Source organism: Sporothrix brasiliensis (genome assembly GCF_000820605.1).
Source record: "Sporothrix brasiliensis 5110 chromosome Unknown Cont22, whole genome shotgun sequence".
Classification (NCBI taxonomy): domain Eukaryota; kingdom Fungi; phylum Ascomycota; class Sordariomycetes; order Ophiostomatales; family Ophiostomataceae; genus Sporothrix; species Sporothrix brasiliensis.
The window spans coordinates 751080-771277 of NW_024467141.1; the positions used below are offsets into that span (position 1 = coordinate 751080).

At 58.7% G+C, this 20198-nt stretch overlaps 9 protein-coding genes and 1 non-coding gene across 10 annotated transcripts; 6 read left to right on the plus strand and 4 right to left on the minus strand.

Moving 5' to 3' along the window:
• Positions 1 to 315: 315 nt before the first annotated feature.
• Positions 316 to 1191, plus strand: SPBR_08621 (uncharacterized protein; the record flags this gene model as incomplete). The annotated part of the gene is made up of 1 exon (XM_040766859.1): positions 316 to 1191. One exon carries the CDS (start codon positions 316 to 318, stop codon positions 1189 to 1191), a length of 876 nt encoding a protein of 291 aa, XP_040614484.1.
• A 1017-nt stretch (positions 1192 to 2208) lies between these two features.
• Positions 2209 to 2678, plus strand: SPBR_08740 (uncharacterized protein; the record flags this gene model as incomplete). The annotated part of the gene is made up of 2 exons (XM_040766978.1): positions 2209 to 2296; positions 2353 to 2678. The coding sequence occupies 2 exons, from the start codon at positions 2209 to 2211 to the stop codon at positions 2676 to 2678; spliced, it is 414 nt and encodes a 137-aa protein (XP_040614485.1).
• Positions 2679 to 4426: 1748 nt separating this feature from the next.
• Positions 4427 to 5856, plus strand: SPBR_08890 (uncharacterized protein; the record flags this gene model as incomplete). The annotated part of the gene is made up of 3 exons (XM_040767016.1): positions 4427 to 4543; positions 4643 to 5221; positions 5299 to 5856. The coding sequence occupies 3 exons, from the start codon at positions 4427 to 4429 to the stop codon at positions 5854 to 5856; spliced, it is 1254 nt and encodes a 417-aa protein (XP_040614486.1).
• A 602-nt stretch (positions 5857 to 6458) lies between these two features.
• On the minus strand, positions 6459 to 6551 carry SPBR_09566. The gene has a single exon. It is a non-coding gene; the product is annotated as a tRNA-Pro (tRNA).
• A 499-nt stretch (positions 6552 to 7050) lies between these two features.
• Positions 7051 to 8188, plus strand: SPBR_08539 (alcohol dehydrogenase, zinc-containing; the record flags this gene model as incomplete). The annotated part of the gene is made up of 2 exons (XM_040766777.1): positions 7051 to 7096; positions 7167 to 8188. The coding sequence occupies 2 exons, from the start codon at positions 7051 to 7053 to the stop codon at positions 8186 to 8188; spliced, it is 1068 nt and encodes a 355-aa protein (XP_040614487.1).
• A 493-nt stretch (positions 8189 to 8681) lies between these two features.
• Positions 8682 to 9185, minus strand: SPBR_08736 (uncharacterized protein; the record flags this gene model as incomplete). Its single annotated transcript, XM_040766974.1, has 1 exon — positions 8682 to 9185. The coding sequence occupies one exon, from the start codon at positions 9183 to 9185 to the stop codon at positions 8682 to 8684; it is 504 nt and encodes a 167-aa protein (XP_040614488.1).
• Positions 9186 to 9248: 63 nt separating this feature from the next.
• SPBR_08234 (nitrate reductase) lies at positions 9249 to 11395 on the minus strand (the record flags this gene model as incomplete). The annotated part of the gene is made up of 3 exons (XM_040766472.1): positions 9249 to 9379; positions 9570 to 10332; positions 10391 to 11395. The coding sequence occupies 3 exons, from the start codon at positions 11393 to 11395 to the stop codon at positions 9249 to 9251; spliced, it is 1899 nt and encodes a 632-aa protein (XP_040614489.1).
• A 142-nt stretch (positions 11396 to 11537) lies between these two features.
• SPBR_08085 (uncharacterized protein) lies at positions 11538 to 15520 on the minus strand (the record flags this gene model as incomplete). The annotated part of the gene is made up of 3 exons (XM_040766323.1): positions 11538 to 12189; positions 12258 to 14662; positions 14756 to 15520. 3 exons carry the CDS (start codon positions 15518 to 15520, stop codon positions 11538 to 11540), a joined length of 3822 nt encoding a protein of 1273 aa, XP_040614490.1.
• A 975-nt stretch (positions 15521 to 16495) lies between these two features.
• Positions 16496 to 18526, plus strand: SPBR_08259 (uncharacterized protein; the record flags this gene model as incomplete). The annotated part of the gene is made up of 2 exons (XM_040766497.1): positions 16496 to 16600; positions 16631 to 18526. The coding sequence occupies 2 exons, from the start codon at positions 16496 to 16498 to the stop codon at positions 18524 to 18526; spliced, it is 2001 nt and encodes a 666-aa protein (XP_040614491.1).
• Positions 18527 to 19011: 485 nt separating this feature from the next.
• SPBR_08527 (uncharacterized protein) lies at positions 19012 to 20191 on the plus strand (the record flags this gene model as incomplete). The annotated part of the gene is made up of 3 exons (XM_040766765.1): positions 19012 to 19474; positions 19557 to 19779; positions 19873 to 20191. The coding sequence occupies 3 exons, from the start codon at positions 19012 to 19014 to the stop codon at positions 20189 to 20191; spliced, it is 1005 nt and encodes a 334-aa protein (XP_040614492.1).
• Positions 20192 to 20198: the final 7 nt, after the last annotated feature.

Genomic DNA, 20198 nt, shown 5'->3' on the forward strand with positions numbered 1-20198 from the left:
CCTTTAACCGCAACCCGAAGAGAGGAAATAAGATGCGAGAATTTCAGGAAAAGCTTCGGACACGGACCGCCAATATGCAATATCGAGCAACTGCATTACCGAGAAATCACAAAACTTACGATTCTACCGCCCAGAGGCTGTTCCCCCGCAACCATACGCTCGTCCGTTTCTGGTGCTACCGAAATTTGCTGTTCAGGGCATCCAATCTTTATGAAGAGACTTTAAAAGAATGGCCCCCCTTTCGACATCTCACACCATGTTGGCAATCACTTCGACCTGTGCCAAACCCACCTGCTTGTCGGGATAACCGCCAACATGCTTTCGTCTCTACTCATTGTCCTCGGCGCAGCAGCCGCTACGACTTGGGCGCACACCTGCCCCGTCGCCGACACGTCCATTGTGGCGCACAGTGGAACGCCCGTCGGCCAGATAGAAGCTCACAATGGGTTTGATATGTACATCTCCAAGCCTCAAGGCAACGCCACCAAGGCTGTGCTGTACCTGACGGACGTCTTTGGCATCCAACTGGCAGAGAACAAACTGCAGTCCCCCCCCCCCCCCCCTAGCTCCGTGCGCGACCAAGTCCATTCACCCGCACACTCACTGACCGCCGACAGCCTCGCCGATTCGTTTGCCCGTGCCGGCTTCTTGACGGTGGCCCCCGACTTGTTCAACGGCAAACCTGCTCCGGGTGACATCAATGTGCCCGGGTTCAACACCACGGCCTTCCTCAACGACCACGGCCCTGCACAGACCGATCCCATTGTCGCCGCCGGCATCGCATACATCCGCAGCCTGGGCATCACACGCGTTGGCGCCACGGGCTATTGCTTTGGCGGACGCTACGCCTTCCGTGCGGGCGGCAATCTGACGACGACGTCGATTCGGCCGGGGCAAGGCGCACGCGCCGTCTTTGCCGCACACCCGAGCATGCTCGGCGACGAAGAGATTGCGGCCATCCAGGGCCCGGCCAGCGTCGCGGCGGCCGAGACGGACGCGTTGATGCCGGCGGCGCGGCGCACCGAGATTACGGCGCTGCTGCAAAACTCGGGCCAGGAGTACGGCTTTGCAGTGTACGGCGGCACGAGCCACGGGTTCGGTGTGCGGGTGAACGTGACGGATCCGCGGCAAAAGTTTGCCAAGGAGGAGGCGTTCTTGCAGGCGGCGCGGTGGTTGTCCGTGTGGCTGTAGATCGGGCGAGGGCACAGACGAGCAAAGCAGATGCCCGGCAGCTCGAGTTGAAGAAGTCACATTCTGAATTCCCGTATACTGTGAATGTGAAATATCAGTAGAGTAACCATACGGCATGGAGCCGTGCGGCATTACTGTGAGACGGAAAATGCCCTCTGTGCCGCCCACAGCCACGCCACCCTTACCCAGCCTCGACCACAGACCGATTTACCCAGAACCGAGCAGGGGCTAATTGTCGATTATACCATTATACCGGCGGCTCCATGTTGCGCTTCGGTACCGAAATTCAATTCAATAGCACTCCATCCCCAAAGCATAAACGTCGAAATTGATTGACAAAGGAGATCCGCTACAGATGAGTCTGTGCGGGATTGTACGTACATCTAGCGGACAGCTATCGCCCGCAAATGCACAAACTTGTGCCGCTCGTAGATAACATTTCTCCGATTTAATCTGGAGATGGGTGTGTCCGTCGGAAAGGCGTCATGGCAAACTATGTCGAACTACGTCAACGATGAGGGCAGCTCGAGCTGTGCATAAACGTGACGAGGCTAGCTCAACGACCAGCACCGTGGCCGTTCTGCAGACGTGTCTGTGCGGCGCAGCGGACCTCGCGTCTCGAAATATGCCCTGGCTTGTTCCGGAGTCGTAGTCCGTTGGGGAGCTGGTGTGTCCGCGACAATATAGACGCCCACTTATGATGTAGTTGACCAGTCGCCGATCCATGCGGTCTGTTGCATGTGATGATCTGCCCTTTGCATGGTGTCGAATATTGGTTGGCACGGCATGAATCGGGGGTTGCCGAAAGTCACGCTGGCGACGTTGCTGAAGCTGAGCTGTCGAGTGGCCAGTGGTCGACACCAACAAATATAAATAGGACGACGGATGGCCATCGTGACCGTTGAAGGCAAACATCTCGACACCATCACCCAAGACAGAAACAGAAACAGACAACGTTCGGCTCCCATACAACAACCACCTCCCAAACATAACATCATCACATCCTTCACATCCACAATGGCCGCTCCCATCCCCGTCGCCAGCCTCGGCCGTGATGCCAAGGTCTCCGAGGCCGTCCGCGAGCGTCTCCTGCCAGACTACGATGGTGGGTAGACTGCCTATACGTTCTTGTCGTTTGCTGGCTTCCTGCTAACGTCCCAGTCGTCCACACCTGCCTCGACCTGGCCGCCGCCGAGGTCGAGCTGCCCGCCCTCTTTGGCGGCAACCTGCAGACGGCCAACGCCGCCGGCCTGGGCAGCAACGCCACCAAGCCCGCCGACCAGCGCGCCGTGCCCCAGCTCGTCCTCTTTGGCGGCGACATTCCCGACGACGAGGTCAGCCGCATCACGGCCGCCATCCGCGTGCAGGCGCCGGCCGTGCGGTCCGTCAAGGTGTCGAAGCTGGACGTGCTCAAGGCGGGCGGCCTGGGACCCAACCCGGACGTGATTGCCAAGGTGTACCGGAAGAAGATTGCCAAGGACGAGTAGGGTGTCGACGGGGGGGTGTCTACCGGGGGAGTGTCTACCGGGGGGGCGTCGGATGGATTGGAAGAGGTGACTGCAAGGCGTGCATCCTCAACGTAGGTCGAGTTCCAACCTTTTATTTGTCAGTAGACAATACATTTTCTCGCTCAAAATGGAAAACTCGTCGTTCCTTGTGTCGCTTCTAAGCGTTTTTGCCAGACAACTAAAGAATTGGAAGGAAAGGAGATGGCGGCTCGTGGTATCACGTAAATTTGGTCGCGATCTTAATCTTTGCTTTCCTGCACTGAAGATGAATCGGACAGCGACCTTTCCAACACAACAGAAATACTTGCAATCGATGCCCTCGACTTTCCTGGCCAATGTAGACGCACCTTTGGACTGGCGAACGCATCCGGCCACCTGATTCGGGACGACCCCGAGAACCTTGACTGGTGCCACTCCATCTGGGGTTTATAGTTGGGCTTTGTGGGAATGCAGCGGCAGGAAAGTCCACAACCAGCGAACAGACAGCGAGAGCTGTGTCTGCAGCATGCTGATAGATGGCTTGGAAAAGTCGAATGCTCGCCGTTGTTTATGTTTGTCGACTTGAGAACATTGTCACAAAAACAAGGGAAGCTCGTGGAATCATGACAAAACACGTGACTGACGACGACATATCGTGTGAGGCGAACCTGGTTCTTTTTTTGACACCTTCTCTTTGGACCGCTGATCCAGGGAGGGGGACAATCTGATATGAAGTAGAGACGGAAGAGATGCGTCCTGTGTTGCCCAGTTGTGAACCAAAGACTGTATTTCATATTCCTTTGATATTCTTCTGACTTTGGGCGCTGTTCGCCCCAAACAAAACAGAAGTAAGATAAGCCCAAGGGAGGAGTGAACGGCTCGTCTAGCGCCGCTGTATATCCAGTGTTTGTGAGAGAAGGAGCGGTGAGCTAGGCAACGGTACCTATTTTGTGTGTTGAGCTGCCGCACACTACCGACTGCCTTTTGCCAGTTCAGCTCCGTCCATGCAGCGGCGGCAATGTTGTACTTCGCAGTCCGTTGCCATACAAGCATCATCGATGTCTACACGTTGACGTTTGATTATATTATGGCATCCAGTTGCAGTAGAGGCCATGACCGTTTCTGAACTCGACTCGACTCCAGTTTCCGGTCCGCAAAATGATACCGCTCCTTTGGCCACTTTGCACTTTGATCACGCTTTCTGCTCGTGTTCCGGCCACGTAGACTTTGGAAATCCACCATCATCGTCTTGTGTACACTCAGCAGGGCACATTGGTAGTAAAGGAATGTGAGAAGATTCTGATGCCCATAGAGCCTGTCAAGTAGTGACTTGGCCGGAAACCAGTCGAGACAAAAGACTGAAAACCAGCAACTCACAAAATCAACATTGGCATTATGCTTTCCACCAGTTTCCTCTCAGCATTTGCTCTCTTTTATTATCTCATTCTTCTCTACACCCTTTTCCTATCCCAGGTCAAGACTATATAAACTGCCTTCCCCGTCCTCTCATCGCTGCACTTCTCTTCCATCTGTCTTCTCTATCGCCCCCAAACCCTATCACAACTACTCCAGCCTTTCAGCAACTTAACACTCTTTCAATCCCACACGATCAATCCCATGCACTTTACAATTATTTTCATTCTAACAATCCTCATTTCATTAATCGTCAACTGCTTTCCAAGGGGCCGAGAAGCATTCTTGGCCATTGAACGGCTCGACCGCAACACGAACGCCACGTACGGCCGGCGATGCCTCCACTGAAGGCAGACGGCGTCTCCGCCTCTGCCCAACGCGTGGCGGGCCTCAGCGACCGTGAGAAGACCATTTTGCTCACGGCATGGACCTGTGTTGCACGGGTTCCAGACGTAAATGACTACACCTCACTACTTTATTTCGCATGGCCATGGGGTCACGCGTTGTGTCACATATCGTTCGCCTGCTAACCTCTTGTCCTCTTTGTCTAGTTGGATCTAGACAAGCTCTGCGCAGACTGTGACCTTTCCAATCGATCGAATGCCGGCCGAGTCTGGCTCAACCTGAAGCAAAAGCTTGGCATCGACAGCCAAGACGCCACGCCCAAGCGGTCCGGCCGCGGCGGCAGAAACCGAAAGCGGAAGCGGGCAGGCAGCCCTACCAAGGGCACCCCTGCGGCTCAGGACATGAAGGACGGCAAGCAGGACATGGGAGGCGTTGTATCGCCCCTCACTGTTGGCGACCATACTGGAGACGGCAGCATTGGCAGCGGCGATGGTTCCTCCAAGGGACGTGCTACGCGCTTGCCCGCCGGAGCTGGTCATCAGCCTGTGGCTGGGTCTGATTTTCGCATGGGCCACGGTTCTGCCTTTGCTCCTTTCAGTGTTTTGCCGTCGCCGACCAAGTTCAACAGTGTCACCGCCGCTACTGCTTCCTTCGCTGGCCGTGGCGCCATTTCTGCCGCTGGCCAACGTGGTGCTGGTGTCCCGACCGGCAGCGTCCAGCAGATGTCGATGTCGCCTTTTGGTACTCCTGGCGGCTTCCAAGCCCCTGCCCGCAACGTCCGCGCCGTCGGCCCTGTTGCCCCTAGCGGCTCGACTTCTGCTCCCCCGACCCGTCCGCTGCCGACCGCGCCGCAGCTGCCAAGATCATGGCCGCCGTCTCGCGCCTCCCAGGCTTTGGCAACTACTCGGCTGGAGCCACCCAGGCCAACTCTGCCCCTGTGACTCCAGCCAAGGCGATTGTGCTCCCTTCTGCGACGGCGGTCTTTGCTTGCCCGTCAACAGTGCCTTGCATGCCGGCCGTGCCATTTGTTCATGCGATCCCCACAGCTGGCAAGGACACGCACCGGCACAAGTTGCCCACAACGTGCCGCGTCCCAAAGACGCCTGGCACGGCCAGGGCCAACACGTTCCAATGCCCAGCTGGCAGAAACGGCAAGAAGCCCGTGGCCCAGCAGTTGCTTCCGCGCACGCCAGAGGCCAAGCCACACCCAGCATGTGAGGCCAAGGACATTGTCGCGCTCATCAAGGAGATCAAGGCCACGGCTGGACGCGTCGCCACGGCCGCTGCGGATACGGCGGCTGCTCCCAGCTTTGGCGAGGGGAACGATGACGACGACGACGTCGACCGTCCGGCCACCAGCGGTGGTGTTCGACTTGTGGCCAAGAACGATGACGGGGGCGTGGGTGGAGGGAGTGATTAGATTCGGAGCGAGTAGCAGATGACGGATAGGTGAAGAGAAGAAACTGGGCCTCGAGGGGCAGCTGATAAAAGAACTGGGGATACCGATGGATGCAACGGGAGATGAAGAACTAGAGAGTAAGAGCTAGAGACGCGGTGACAGAAGCATGGGGTCTCAAAGAAGCACAGGCATAATGTGACGGATGGCCTTTTGTCAAATGTCCGAAATCGGTGATTTTATCTTTCAATGAAGTCGTTTGCAAAGTGACCCCGATGTGACTTTTGTGGGCTGCCTACATTCATTCGATTGCACAGCCGGCCAGTCCACGAAACTACAAAGCCGGCGACGATAACCCAGCAGAAACTTGTGGACGGCGATTTGGTTGCAGCGACCCTGCCCAACGTACATGGGAGGGCCAAGTTGTGGCCATGATCGACGTATGGGCTTCCTGGGGATAAGAATGACCACGCTCGGTCGTCTGCGCCACTGTCTTGCTGTCACGAGTAAGCACGAGGCAGATCCATTTCCAGCGAAAAGGCAAACAAAAAGTTGAAGCAGTAACTACATCGCCGCGTTACCGACAAAAAAAGTCGACGCGGCGACATCGCGACATCAAAAAGCTGGGGACTGTCCGTGGATCGAACACGGGACCTCTCGCAAGTTTCGCAACTCAGGGTGTTCCCTAAGCGAGAATCATACCACTAGACCAACAGTCCTGGTTGTGCTGCTGCTGCGCGGTGCCTGTTGTTCCGGTCGGGCTAACTAGAGGTTTACTAGGAGGTTACCATGTGGGAATTCCGACTCTGCTACCGTCTCCACGTGCTCCTGTCGGTTCAGCCGTGCGGTCATACGTCCGGAAACGGTGACAAAATACAATTGACGGCGGAGACGGGTGTCGGGCGCCACGAATCGTGGGCCATGGCTGGGCTGTGGTTGATGGCTTGGGTTGTGATCGTGGGTTTTGCGTTGTATTGGGCTTTCTCTCCCCTCTTCCCCGCACAACGTGCAGTGTTGGGAATTGGTTGGAGCAGGGAGGCTGCAAGATTGTCGTCTCGTCTCCTTGTCCCGTCGTCTCCAGTTTTGGCAGTAAATCAACAACTCGAGCGTGGCTGCGATCGAACAGACGCCCAGACCAGATAGCCAACTATAATCAGCTTCTCAACCACTGTTCTGTCGTCGTACACCGTCTCACCTCTCCACTGTCCACTCACCGCCATGAGCCTCGACAAATTCAACCTGCCCAGCTCCATGCGGGCATTGGGTATGCCTCCGATGTGCATGTGTCGTGTATCTGTATCGTGTATCGTGTGTCCCTCACTGACGACATCTAGAATATGCCTCTGCCCGCAACTTCTCCGTCGTCACGAAAGCCCTCCCCCCCGTCCGCCCCCACGACGTCTTGATCAAAGTCAAGGCCTGCGGCGTCTGCGGCACCGACGTCCACATCCACCACGGCGAGTTTGGTGCCGTCTTCCCTCTGGTGCCGGGCCATGAGACGGTGGGCGTCGTCGCTGCGTTTGGCAGCGCGGTGTCTGGCTTTGCGGTGGGCGACCGCGTCGTCGCCGACAACTCGGAGGTGTGCGCGTCGTGCCACTACTGCCGGCGCGGCCAAGAGCTGTTTTGCGAGCGCTTCGTCGCGCACGGCGTCGTGGTCGACGGCGGCTTTGCCGAGTACGCCGCGTACCCGGCGCATCGCGTCTTTTCGCTCCGCGGCGACGCGCTGACCGACGCCGACGCGACGCTGCTCGAGCCGGCCGCGTGCGCCGCCCACGGGCTCGACCGCATTGCGCCCGCGATGGGCTCGACCGTCCTGGTGTTGGGCGCGGGGCCCACGGGGCTCGTGCTGGCCCAGATGCTGCGGGCGAACGGCGGCTGCCGCACGGTGCTGGCCGCGCCGCCCGGCCCGAAACTGGACGTGGCCCGGTCGCTCCAGGCGGCCGACGAGTTTGTGGAGCTGCCCCGCGACGCGGCGGCATCGGCCCAGGCGCTGGCGGCGCTCCGCCGCGACAACCCCTACGGCTTCGACATTGTCGTCGAGGCCACGGGCAGCGCGGCCGTTCTCGCGCAGGCCATCGACTACGTCGCCAAGGCCGGCACGCTCGTCGTGTACGGCGTGTACAACGACGCCGACACGGTCGCGTTCGCGCCCAACAAAATCTTCAAAGCCGAAATCACCATCCTGGGCTCGTTTAGCCAGACGCACAAGTTCCCCGCCGCCCTTGACTACCTGACGCGCGGCCGCGTCGCCGTCACGGGCATTGTCAACAAGACATACCGGATCGAGCAGTGGCAGGAGTGTCTGGACGCCATGGCCAACAAGACCGTCATCAAGGCGGCCATTGTGTTTGATTAGGGTGGGCGGGGTGGAAGTGGATAGGGTGACATGGGCAGTATCAAGGCACGATGAGCGAGGTGTTTGAATGTGTGTTGCAGGGCTGGAGGTCTTTTTATTGATTCTCGTATGTCATTAAACGATAAGGGCCAGGCCACTAAATATCCGGCAAATTATAAAATAATAAACTTTAAACGTTTTGGCCAGAATCTAGGTTACTTGGGAACGTAAGCGGCATCTCCTCGCCCCCGTTAAAAACCAAACATGTTTTCGTCTTCCGTATAACCCCAATCTAAACCATTGTTAACAACAAAGACGGATACGCAACGTAGGACGGCGCTGTCGATAATGGTTCCGAACTCACCTCTCAGGGCTGGCAGCACCGCATTCTGAATCATGGCGGGTGGTCCGCACAAGAACACCACGCTGTCCTCGGCCGGCGCAAACAAGGTCTCACGGATCAGACCGGCGTCGACGCGGCCGCGCCGCCCCTGCCACGCTTTGTCGGCGTGGCTCAGAAGTCTTTGGCCAGGGCATCGAGCTCGTCTCGAAGCAGGATGTCACCCTCCGTCGTGTTGGCGTCGATGACGCGCAGCGGAGTGTCGTCGCCGCTCGTGAGCAGGATGCGCGCAATCAGGGCAAACCCCGGCGTCACGCCGGAGCCGCCGAGCACGAGCGACACGCGGGCAGAGTGCCGCGCGCGGCCCTCGATGGTAAAGGCCCCGTGGCCGTCGTACGTGATCTCGCCGGTCGGCCCGCGCATCTCCACCTCCTCGCCCAGCGGAACACAATCGAGAATGTTGGACATGGCGCCGCCCGGCTGCGACGCGTCCGGAAAGTACGTCTTCACCGTCAGCTCGAACGTGCCGTGGCCATCCCGCACGGACTCTGTGTTGTCCTGTTTCTGCCCTTTCGACAACGCCGATGACGACAACTGTTTATTGGCCTGGCCGCTTGGCAGCGCGGGCAGCAAGTGCCGTGTCGGTCTGTAGCTCCGGACGAGCATGCGGTCTTGCATGTGGAAGCCGATCAGGATGTGCTGGTAGGTGCCGAGTCCCAGGGTGTCCTTGCCGTCCGGCAGTTAGGGCAGCTGGAACGTATACTTGCGCGTGTCGTGCGAGATGTCGCGGCGGTCGACCAGCCGGACGGGCACCCATCGGTGTTTCTGTATGGCCAGCCCGCTGGGTGTGCCCTCCCCTCGTCGGCCGTCGCCTGTTCCTTGGCGGCAGCCTCGGCAGTCTGCTGGATAAACTGCCGTGCCTTGTCCGTCACCGACCCTAGAGCGCATTCTTTGTTTCGATCACAGTCAGCCTCGACCTTTGTCTTGTTCATTCGTCTCCTCCTGTCTTGTTCTTTCTTTCTTGGTTAGACGCCTTCCCTGGAATCTCACTACCTCACGTACCATTCAGCTTCGCATAGGCGTAGTCGTCGTGGATGCTCGCAAACTCGTCCGTCGTTTGCTGGTGGACCTTGCCGGCATGTGCCAGGATGGCCGCTTTGCCGCCGGGATGCCAGCGCAGCACACGCGTCGCGTCGTACACCCGGCCATGGACGACGAGCCAGCAGTCGTCCTCTTGGCCGTGCCAGTGCAGCCACGTCCAGAACTTGTTGCCGTGCCGGATCGGGTGGTCGTGAAACGTGCGCACGCAATACAGCCACGTGCCGCCGCCGTCCAGGGAGACGTCCACCCGCTGGACCGCGTGTCCGCCGCCGCCGTACGCGTACCCTGCGACGCGGTATGTCTGGCCTCTGCGCGCCTCGGCCAGCGGCACCGTCTCCCCGTGCGCGGGCTTGACAATCACCGAGTTGAGGCTCTGCTCGTTGCACAGCGTGTCGGGGTGGTGGAACATGGCCTTGGCGAACGCGCCGTCCATGTCCGTGACGAAGCCGGGGAGCACACGGTTGCCCCAGATGTGGTAGTGCGAGCGGTTCTCTGTCGCCGTGATCCACACCTTGGACAGCCACTTCACACAGCGGCCGCCGACGTAGCCCGGTATGATCAGGCGGACGGGGTAGCCGTGGTCCGGCGGCAGGACGAGGTCATTCATCTGGTAGGCCAGCAGGACGTCGTTTGCCGGGTCCATGGCGTATGCGAGCGGGATGCACGTTTCGTAGCGGCCCGCGCTGAGCGCGTCCGCCCCGGCAAAGGTCACCCAGTGCCGGGTCTGCATCGTCTGCGGTTACGGTCGGCAGGGCCTCCAGGACGCCCGACGACAACAGGACGTCGCGCAGCAGCGGGCCCTTCCAGTGCGCGCAGCTGGCGGCCCCCGCGCCCCAGTTGAAGCCTCTGCTCTTGCGGATCTGGTTCAGCTCCTTGCGGCGGTTGCCGTCGCACGCCAGGAGGACAGGAATGTTGATGGTGTCGTAGTTGTCCTTGAGTTCGTCCATGGAGAGCGACACGGCTTTCGCGCCGCACGCAATGTCCAGCCGGTGGAACTCCCACAGGAGCCTCGGCATGGCGCCGTGGTTGCGCACATAATGGAGCTCGTTGGGCGTGATGAGCCCGGCGTCGAAGAGGTGCGACAGAGGCGGCTCCGCGTTCAGGGGATGCTTGCCGGTCAGGCGGACGAGGTCGGCCGAGCGTGGCAGCCAGTTGTCGGGCGTGAACTGGTCCTGCTCGTCAATGGACATTGTTGTCCGATTGGCAAGGCGCGGTGCCGCTCGACGGCCGTCGTTGACCGGCAGCGTCGACATGTACTGTTTCTCCCGCAGCAGGGTTTCCAAGAAGGCTTGCTCTCTTGGGCTGTACGTGTCTTTGTCTGCATGGTCGCTGTCTTGGTCTTGGCTGTCGTCCTTGGTCGTTTGCTCGTCTGTCTGCGTTGTGCCGCTTTCGTTCGTCCCTCGCGATTGCGTCCCCTCGTCCTTCTGTCGCTTGCTTGCATTCGCCGGCCACTTTTGCTGGTGCTTCATCCAGTCCTCCGTGGTGTTGAGCACGTATCGCCAGCCGAGCGAGCGATTCTCTGGGTGGCGTAGGTGAAAATCCTCCTGGCGCTGGATGACCTCTCGAAAATCGACCAGCTGGCCCTCCTTTTTCTCGCGCTCGAGGGCAGCCAGGTCTTCCCTGGACCTCTCGATTTCCAGCACATAGTCGCCATAGCTGTCGCTGAGCCCCGGTATCCGGTCGTCGCGGCTCCGAAATCCAATGCGGTGGTTGTGCCGACTGGTCCAATTTGGCTCGTTGGCGATCGCCTCGGGCGAGGATCCCGGATGAGGGCTGACGGGGGCCATGCCTAGAATGTCGTGACGTTGCGCGGGCCTGTTCACAATGAATCGGCCTCGACTGCCTATATGTGCTGGCCCTTGCATCCCCGGTGTTGCTGTAAGAATATCAATCTCCGCGGAGACACCCGAAAATGGCGCTTACTGTGCGTCATCTGCCGAGCTCGGCCGAGATGGCTCGGATCGGTTCCATGTCGAACCGATTCATTCTGCACAGATTGTCGGCGTCGACCACGTCGATGTAGTAGCCATGGAACCGCGCGCCGAGAACGGTGGTCCCGCCACACCGGCTCTTCAGCCAGTTTGCATTCTTCCCAAACATCTTGAACAGCTGTCTCCCGTTGACGGTTCGTGCGTCGGGCATGTAAAAAATGGGGGCGTCTCTCCACCACAGCACGCTGTACTGTGGCGGGAGCGTATGGCGCAGCCGCAAATAATTGCCCTGCAGGACAGACGGGCGCATCGAGGCCTGTTCCAGCAGCAGGCGCAGCTCGCGGTCACGCCCGAGAACCTGGTATACAAAGCAGCCGTCTTTCAACGGCACCCATGCCTGGCTGCCCCGTTCTGTCAACACTCCGTGGGCCCTGAGCAGGTGGTAATACCGCTGACGGACGCGCGACGGCGTACTGGCGGCCGCGAAGACATCGCGGACGTTCAGCAGGTGGCGGCTTTCCATCTCGTGCATCGTCAACCCGTCAAAGGCACTCGCCGAGTCCGACAACTGGTCCGGCAACTGTGCTGTTGGCATTCTGTTGCCTTGGCCTGCCGGGTGCGCCGACGTCGGTTGATTTGCGCTTCGGGGCCTAACGGGACACAACATGTTAGCTGGATACACAGTGTGTTAAGTGGACAAGGTCGAGAAAGTACGAACAATACCGTTCCTTGGTCCGTTGCAGTTGCGTTTTGACCGTCATGCTCATCATGCTGGTCATGATTGCTTTCGTCGTCGTCGTCGTCGTCGCCGTCGTCGCTGTCGCCTTCGTTGCCTTCGTTGTATTCAACGTCATCACCGTCTTCGTCGCCTTCGTCTTCGTCAGCTTCGGCATTCCCCCCTTCGTCGTATAAGACGAGGCCGCAGGTCGCGGCAATTGAGCGGACAGGCTCCGCATTGAGGCTCTTTACAATGCACAACCGGTAGACATCTTGAAGTGCAGCGTAGGTGCCCTGCATGACGCCGCGAATGGAGCTTCTGGACATATACGCGCTTTCTTGTAGTAGGGATGTTATCACGTTCCGCTCAAACCCGTACGCCTTGAACAGGTGTGTGAGGTTGATCTCGTAGGTCTGGGGTGAGAAGACGATGGCAACTTGATTCCACCACAGGACACGTAACTCGGGGGACAGCGAGTCGGGCAGCAAGAGGTAGTTTCCCAGCAAGACCTCGGGATCCAGCGCGTACCGGACGAGAAGCGGGCCCAGGTCGAGTCTCAGAGCTTGGCAGAGAAAACAGCCGTCTAGGACAGGAACCCACGGCTGCCCACGCCGCTGGACGACGACGCCGCGCTCCTCGAGCCGAGAGCGGTAGCGGTTGCGGTCTGCAGAGGCAGGACGTGCCGCGTCCAAGATGTCTGTTATACTGACGCTGTCGTCGTCTGTGGCGATGACATGGCCGTCGATGACGACGGGCGCCTCTGTAAGAGCGCCAGCACCTGATGTTGGCTCAAAACGGGCATCATCACGGAGAGATTCGCGACGGCGAATACTTCCAGCCGCTTCGGCCCTGTCCGCTGCTCGTAATCCATTATCGACGCCGTGCGCGCCGTCCGCTCCAGGGGGGGCAGCATCTTGATGCCCCATGTCTCCAAGGCTCGAAAGTGAGTGGAAGGTGGGCGTTCTGTCCGACGCGGGCAGCGAAGCGGGCGGCGACGCTCTACGACGTCTTGTCGCCGGCTGGCGAACGCCGCCGAGAAATGAGCCGGCCCCAAGGTCGTGGGAAGGATCCATCCAGCAACCGTCGTACAAGTCTGCCTCGGACTGTGACTCGTTGTCGGTGGACGTCTTCCCAGACGAGCCATGCGATGACGACGGCATGCCACCCCACGAGGCAGTGTCCGGGATGGCGCCAACACGTACGGCAGAGCCCTCATCGATGCCAGGAAGCCTGTAGTCGGAGTCGTTGTGGAGCCCGTCACCCCCTGCCTCTCCGTTTTCCTGGTCGACCTGTCCATCTGGCGTCAATGCGTGGCTCGAATGAGCGTCACGACCGGAGAGCGGGGACGGCGCACCGGACCGAACAAACGACGAGCGACCGCGTCCACGAGCGCTCGTGTGGTCCTGTTTTTGGCGCTTGTGTCGAGCCGACGCAGTCGACAATAGCCGTCTTGATTGGTGGGATCCGCTCCTCGGGCCAAGGAGGCTTGTTCTGCCGGTCGACCTGCTCCGCAACACCGCCTCAGATGCCTGCGGGTAATCTGGAGTGCGGAGATTGATCATCCCGGCCTCCACAGCAACATCACCGTACAGGTCGAGCAGCCCCGCATCGCCTTGGGCGTAGGCAACGTATTCTGCATACTGTGCATAGGGACCAACATCGACATCTGCGCCTGCGCCTGCGCCTGCCGGTTCTTGATGGCCATCCGCGGTCGTCAATACTTCTGTAGGCATCTCGGGAACCACGCCAGAGGGTCCCGGGCACGAGCCGAGGTCGACGCCTGGACGAAAGACCATGTGTTGCAGGCCTTCGGCGGCCGACAGCCGGCCTTCCGGCCGTTCGGAAAGCAGTGCGCTGACAAAGTCAAACGGCACAGGAAAACGCTCCGCTACGGCGGCCAAGGCCTCCTTCTGCTGCACAATGGCTGCCACGCAGGACTGCAAGCCAGACGTCGGCCCGCTTTCCGTCGCCAGATCCCAGGTCACCCCAAACAGGAGCTGGAGGGCGATCACGCCAACAGAGTAGACGTCGACTTTCTCTGTCCGCGGCATCTGCCTCGAGAGGTACTCGGGGGCCGTGTACCATGGCGTGCCCCAGTAGGACTTGAACGGCGCCGTGCTGGTCGCCGAGCCGAAATCAACCAGCTTGATGTACACCGGACTGCGCCTGGCGACGATGACGTTGGCAGGCTTGATGTCCCTGTGGACGACGTCTTTGCTGTGGAGATGGGACACCGCCTGAAGAAGTTGGTGTATCACATCCCGCGCCTCGAACACGTCAAGTGGCGCGTGCCGGTGGCCCGGATCGAGAACCTCTTCGAGATTCGGCCCTTCGACGTATTCCATGACGAGCTCTGTCGGTCGACCCGCCGTGCGGTTGTAGGCCACGTATCTCACCACGTGTTTCTAGAGGCGGCGTTGATGTTAGCCGGGGGGGGGCACGCACTGCACGTGTCCATCCATGCAAGGGGAAAAAAAGGAAACCGCCGCCGGACTGACATGTCGGAGACGTTCCAGCGTCTCGGCTTCCTGCCAGCGAGCCAACTGCGGCATGTGGTACAGCTTGATGGCATACACGTTGCCCGTATACTTTTCGACGGCCCGAAACACCTGCGCCGACGCTCCTGTGCCGAGCTGGCGGTCCTGGAAGTACACCGGGGCCCGCTTGGAGGCATTGGTCGTCGCGATGGCAGGGCCCAGGGCCAAGCTGTCCAGGGCTGGTAGGTTTGCCTGTATTCGTTGGTTGGCGCAGAATTCGGCCCAGCCCGTGGGGATGGCAAAGCGTTCAATGTGGATCTCCAGGTGGTCGCCAAACGAAACGGCTGCTTTTTCGTGCTCGAGGAGGACACGCGTATTTTTCAGCGTGATCGACTCCTGGAGCCTGGTAAACGCGACCTTGGTGCCGTGCTGGGAATGGTTCTTCACGAGCACGGTGTTGAAGGTCAAGTTCGGCTGCACAGCGAGATGCTTTGCACTGATCCGTTTGTCGTTGAGCAAGATGTCGCACATGGCTTCGTCTCCGCCAATTACAAAGCCAAGGTGTGCGTTTTTGGGTACGTTGTTTGTGGTGATCCGTAAGATAAGACGCACAGAGTGGTTAGGAGCAGGTGTGCCGTGGTCTGCGTAGACGGACTCGACGTCCTCACTGGCGCTATCATCCTCCCCACCAGCCTGCTCGTTATCACGCTGAAACTGATCGTTGGCTTTATTTCCCAGGAGCCAATCGTCTCCTTTCACAATGAATATTGTCTTCTCATCCGCCATAGCGAGGCTTAAGATGTGCTGCTGAGTTGTTCTCGAGGGGTGCTGCTGTTGTTAGTACAATGCAATGTTTGAGTGCTGCTAGTGAAGTGAAAAGGAATAGGAACTGGGTTGAAGGAAACAGGACACACGACAAACGACATCAGAAGGAGGGAGTGAATCGTTAATGTAGCTGGGCAGCTGGAAATTTGCAGTTGTATTCATCTGACCGACGATGCGGCCCAACGTTTGAAAGTGTACCTTTTTACAACATCGGTTGGCTCAGACGGCCTGGGTCGTCAAGGCGTCGGCCAGTCACATCGCACAAGATATTGGAGGATGCAGAAAAGCGCCGTGCGGCATAACATTTCGTTGGAAATCCATGGTACTTCAGCCCTGTTATCTATAGAGCCTTGGTGTTAGAGGGCTCTGTATTTTGCCAGTTGGCCCAGCGGTAGCGGTCTAGTTTCTATACATTACACCTAAGTGGGGCTAGGGGGCCGGGCCGCTGGACCCTCTCCTTTGATAGCGGTAAATCAGACGATAAGATTACGCGCTGTAGTATTTGTTTCAGTGGTTATGGTCAGCGTGTCTGTGTACAGTGTGTGATTGGCCAGGCCAGGCCAGGCCAGGCCAGCTGCCTGGCCTAAAGGCTGCAGCAGCCCAACTAAGATGCCATAAATCACTGGCTGCCATCGATTTCTAAGAAATCCGCATCGCCTCATTTTGCGCCCCGAACAACAGAAAGACGATTCGCTTTTCGTCCCGTGAGTTGGACGCAACTGGCCGATACTTGCTGTCGACCCCCGATCTCTACCGCAGAAGGAAAACGCGATACATTCGAACGCGCTCTGCCTTTCACTACCCATTGCAACACGACACGCATTCTGCCTTTTCTACTTTTCCACCGTTGTTCATCTGCCAGCCGACCACTCCTAGCCGCGCGAATCGACATCTCCTTCCTCTTCTTCTACCCTCCTACGTCCGGCGTCGCGTACGATGATGAACGGCTCATCGCAGGCCACCATCCAAGCCCAGGCAATACCTCGTCCACGAAAGCGGGCGTCACCTGAAGAGCTGCATCGACGGAGATTACAACGCGCGGTGAGGAATGTACACAGCCTTCTCTGTAAGATTGCGTACCGTGGGGGTTCTGGTGAACGTATCGGGCGTGCTGGCCAGTGGATCCTGCACAATTTCGACATCTATATATCTTCCTTGGATACGCGGCCGCACTCTCGACATCCCGATAAAGTAGTCCCTGTTCGTGGCCTTACATACAATGGGATCCCTATCAACGACCAGGGCTTGATCTGGGCGGGCGAAGGGCCGGTACCCGGCTTCCAGGACGTCGCCTTTTGGGAGGGCAAGCACAAAGAGCTCGAAGAAAAGATGGATGATGTCGACAACAGGCGTGTGCAGCCTCGTTTCACCCCAGAAGAGCTGCGCGTGCTCGAGTCGCTGGAGCAGCAAGAAGGCCACTCGTTCCGTGCGATCAAGATTGAAAGGACACTGCGGGCGGAACAAAGCCATAATGCAGTTTTCAACTGTCTGTTTGAATTTGGAGGGCACGGGCGTCCCGGCCAGTGGATCCTGCACAACGAAGACCTCTATCATCCTGTCATCGACACCCGCCCCCAGACGCGCAAGCCCGGGAAGAGCATCGTCATTCACGACTCCGTCTTCGACGGCAACGTGCGATTCTGGTACAAGGACGGCGAGATCCCTGTTCACTACGAGCTCTTCTGGGACGGGGCGGGGCAGCAGCCCGACTTCGCCGACGGTGACTACTGGATCGACAAAGCCAAAGAGCTCGGCTTTCAGGGGGGCAAGCGCGGACTGGTCGAGGACGGGCTTGTGCAGCCGGAGTTCACCCCCGAAGAGCTGCAAGTATTGGAGGCGCTGGAGCGCCAAGACGGACACTTTTTTGCCGAGATGGCGCGACACCGAAAGGAGCATCCCCCCGTGCAGCAAACCCCCGAATCCCAAGCTGCGGCAAATCGGCTCCTCGAAGCGAAGGTCATCGTCCATGCGTTGCTGTGCCGTCTCTGGGAGTCGTATGGGCTTGCCGGGAAATGGGCTCTCCATACCTATGACCTGTATACACCCGACTACGACATCAGAGACCGGCACACAGACGAAGACGACCCGCAGCGGCATACTGTTCTTCGCGGGACGGAAGGGCTTTATTACTACGGCGACAGTGGCCGGCCGCTGCCGGACTTTGACAGCATGGCTTATTGGGAAGGCAAGAAGGCGGAGCTGGAAACGAAGATAAAGGATATCGTGGCTGGAAAGGTAAAACACGGATTTGGGCCCGGCGAGCTGCGGAGAATACTGCTGCTCGAGAAGGAGCAGGATGACGCCCTCTCCCTAGGCGCCAGCGGGCCGCAGAAGACCGACAGCATCAACGCGTGGCTCAGCGGGGCCAGCGAAGCAGAGCCGCCGCCGCCGCCCCCGCCATTGCGTCGCTCGAGATCTCCATCCACTGGTTCCTTGGACCGTGCCCAAAGGGATCCCCCGCTGCGTGGAGCCGGGAGCACCAGCTCCAGACAAGGCGAAGCCGACAGCTCGGACAGAAAGAGAAAGCGCCCTGCAAACAACGACGAGGGGTTGCCGTCCGGTCACGGACCCAAACGCAGCAGAGAGCAGCCGCCGCCCGAGTCGTCGACAACAAACCAGCATTACGTCGCTAAGCGAGCGCTGTCGTCGCCACAATGGATACGGGGCCATTCACGAACCGCAGGAACCGCAGGAGCCGCAGGAATTGCACCATCGACCTTGAGGCCGGGACCACCAGACTCAGACGTATGGGCGAAGCTGGCGCGCCACCTGCCCGTAAAACGCGGCTCTTCGTGGTATGCTCGAGGAGAATACCCTGCTGCAGAGTCCCAGGCGCGGCATCCCACGGAAGCAATGCCTGGTGTCGGCCGGCGTCTGAAGAAACGAGGCACGTCGCCTTCTGATGCGCCTGTGCGGAGGAGCGCACGGATAGCAGCACTTCCGCCGAGAACGTACCTGTACAGATAGCGCGGTCGACTTTGGTAGACGTACATGGAAGCGGTGTTATTGTGCCCCGTTCATGGAAACGTGGGGAAAAAAAAGAAAAAAAAACGGCGGACAGCCTCGTAATACAGGTGCTGAGAAAGGCAGGCTACTGGTATTGACTGTTGACCTGTCCCCCACGACTCGACGACGCTGCCGCAGTGACAAGGGCGGGGAAGCCAGTGCTGTCGACAGGACCTGTCCCCCATGGATAGCCCGTATTCCCCTCCAATCAACCTTTCAAAATACGGTGAATTTTGCGGTGCTGTGGTATATTGCCGGTGGCTTCAGTTTTCCTTCTCTTTCCACCCGGTCTCCTTTCATGTTGACAACTATCTCAGTCTTCACCCCCTTTGATACTTACGTTCCTCTACTACACCCCCTGTCGCGTATTTGGTATCGCCCATCGTGTCCTTGTACCAAGGAACAGACTCCCTACCCAGAAGCCACCGCAACCTCTTCTGCATACGATGGCAACGGTCGAGAGACCTCATCTGGCTGTGCACAACATCGCCGCGGCCGTGTCAGAGCTCGGACTTGGACTTGGGCGCGAACCGCCGTCCATCGAGACAGAGCACCGTGGCGGGCAGTGCCACGTCTTCCAGCTGACCTTCAAGGACAAGGAAAGGGACAGCCTCGCGGTCCGCGTGCCACTGTACATGCCCGGCGACGACGCGAAGATTCATGCCCTGGAGGCCGAAGTGAAGACGCTCCAAATTCTCGAAGCCAAGCAGTTTCCCTGGGCTCCGCGATGCCGCGGATACAGCCTGACTTTTGCCAATCCCATCCAGCATCCGTTTGTCGTGTTGACGTGGATTGCGGGCTCGCCGCTCCAGTGGGACGATCACGTGCCGCCGCCGCCGTTACGCGAGCGACTGCTTGCGCAGTTGGCTTCCTTTCAGCTGTCACTCGTCGAGTGCACGCTTGCATCGAGTGTGTAGATGGTGCCCCGTTTACATACCACACGCGAATATTCGTATGTACAAGTCTTGCATGTTAATACTTTGTACGATAGGCGTTCCTGCGGCTGCCTTCTTCGAGAGGATTATGGCGAATCGACGTAAACGCGTTCAGGACGGAAAACTCCCCGGCCTCTCCGATCAGGACTGCCTTGATCAGCAACGTCTTCTCTCCACTGTCCTCGGCGACGAAGGCATGTCAGAAACTGCGCTTGCCATGGATCACGGCGATTTGCAGCCGGACAACATTATTGTCGATGCAGACGGCAACATGCAAAGGTGCGTCACCTACAAAGCAGAGGGCGAGACAGAGGCGGACGTCCTCTTACCTTGGTTTCTCCTTCTTATTTACCTTTCTGCATCAAAATACAGCGTCATCGACTGGGCCTTTGCAGGCATGGTTCCTATCGCACGTGCTGCAGGACTTCCTCGCTTTTTGTGGCCATCCGAAAGTCTCGGCTTCGCCTCAAGTCCTGCGACCCAACGGGACAGGCAAGTGTACACTGCGTCGTATGCGTCCCAGCCATCCCAGGCGGCTGCTTACATGCGACGCTGGCAAGGCGGCAACGACATGGATCTCCGCACGCTGTATCTAGAGTCGATTTTCAGCAAAGGCATGCACTCGAGCCTGGCGCAGCTGGGATGGCAGCCAATTTCGGGGCAGAATGAACGTCAACCGAGTTTTAAATAAGTTTGTA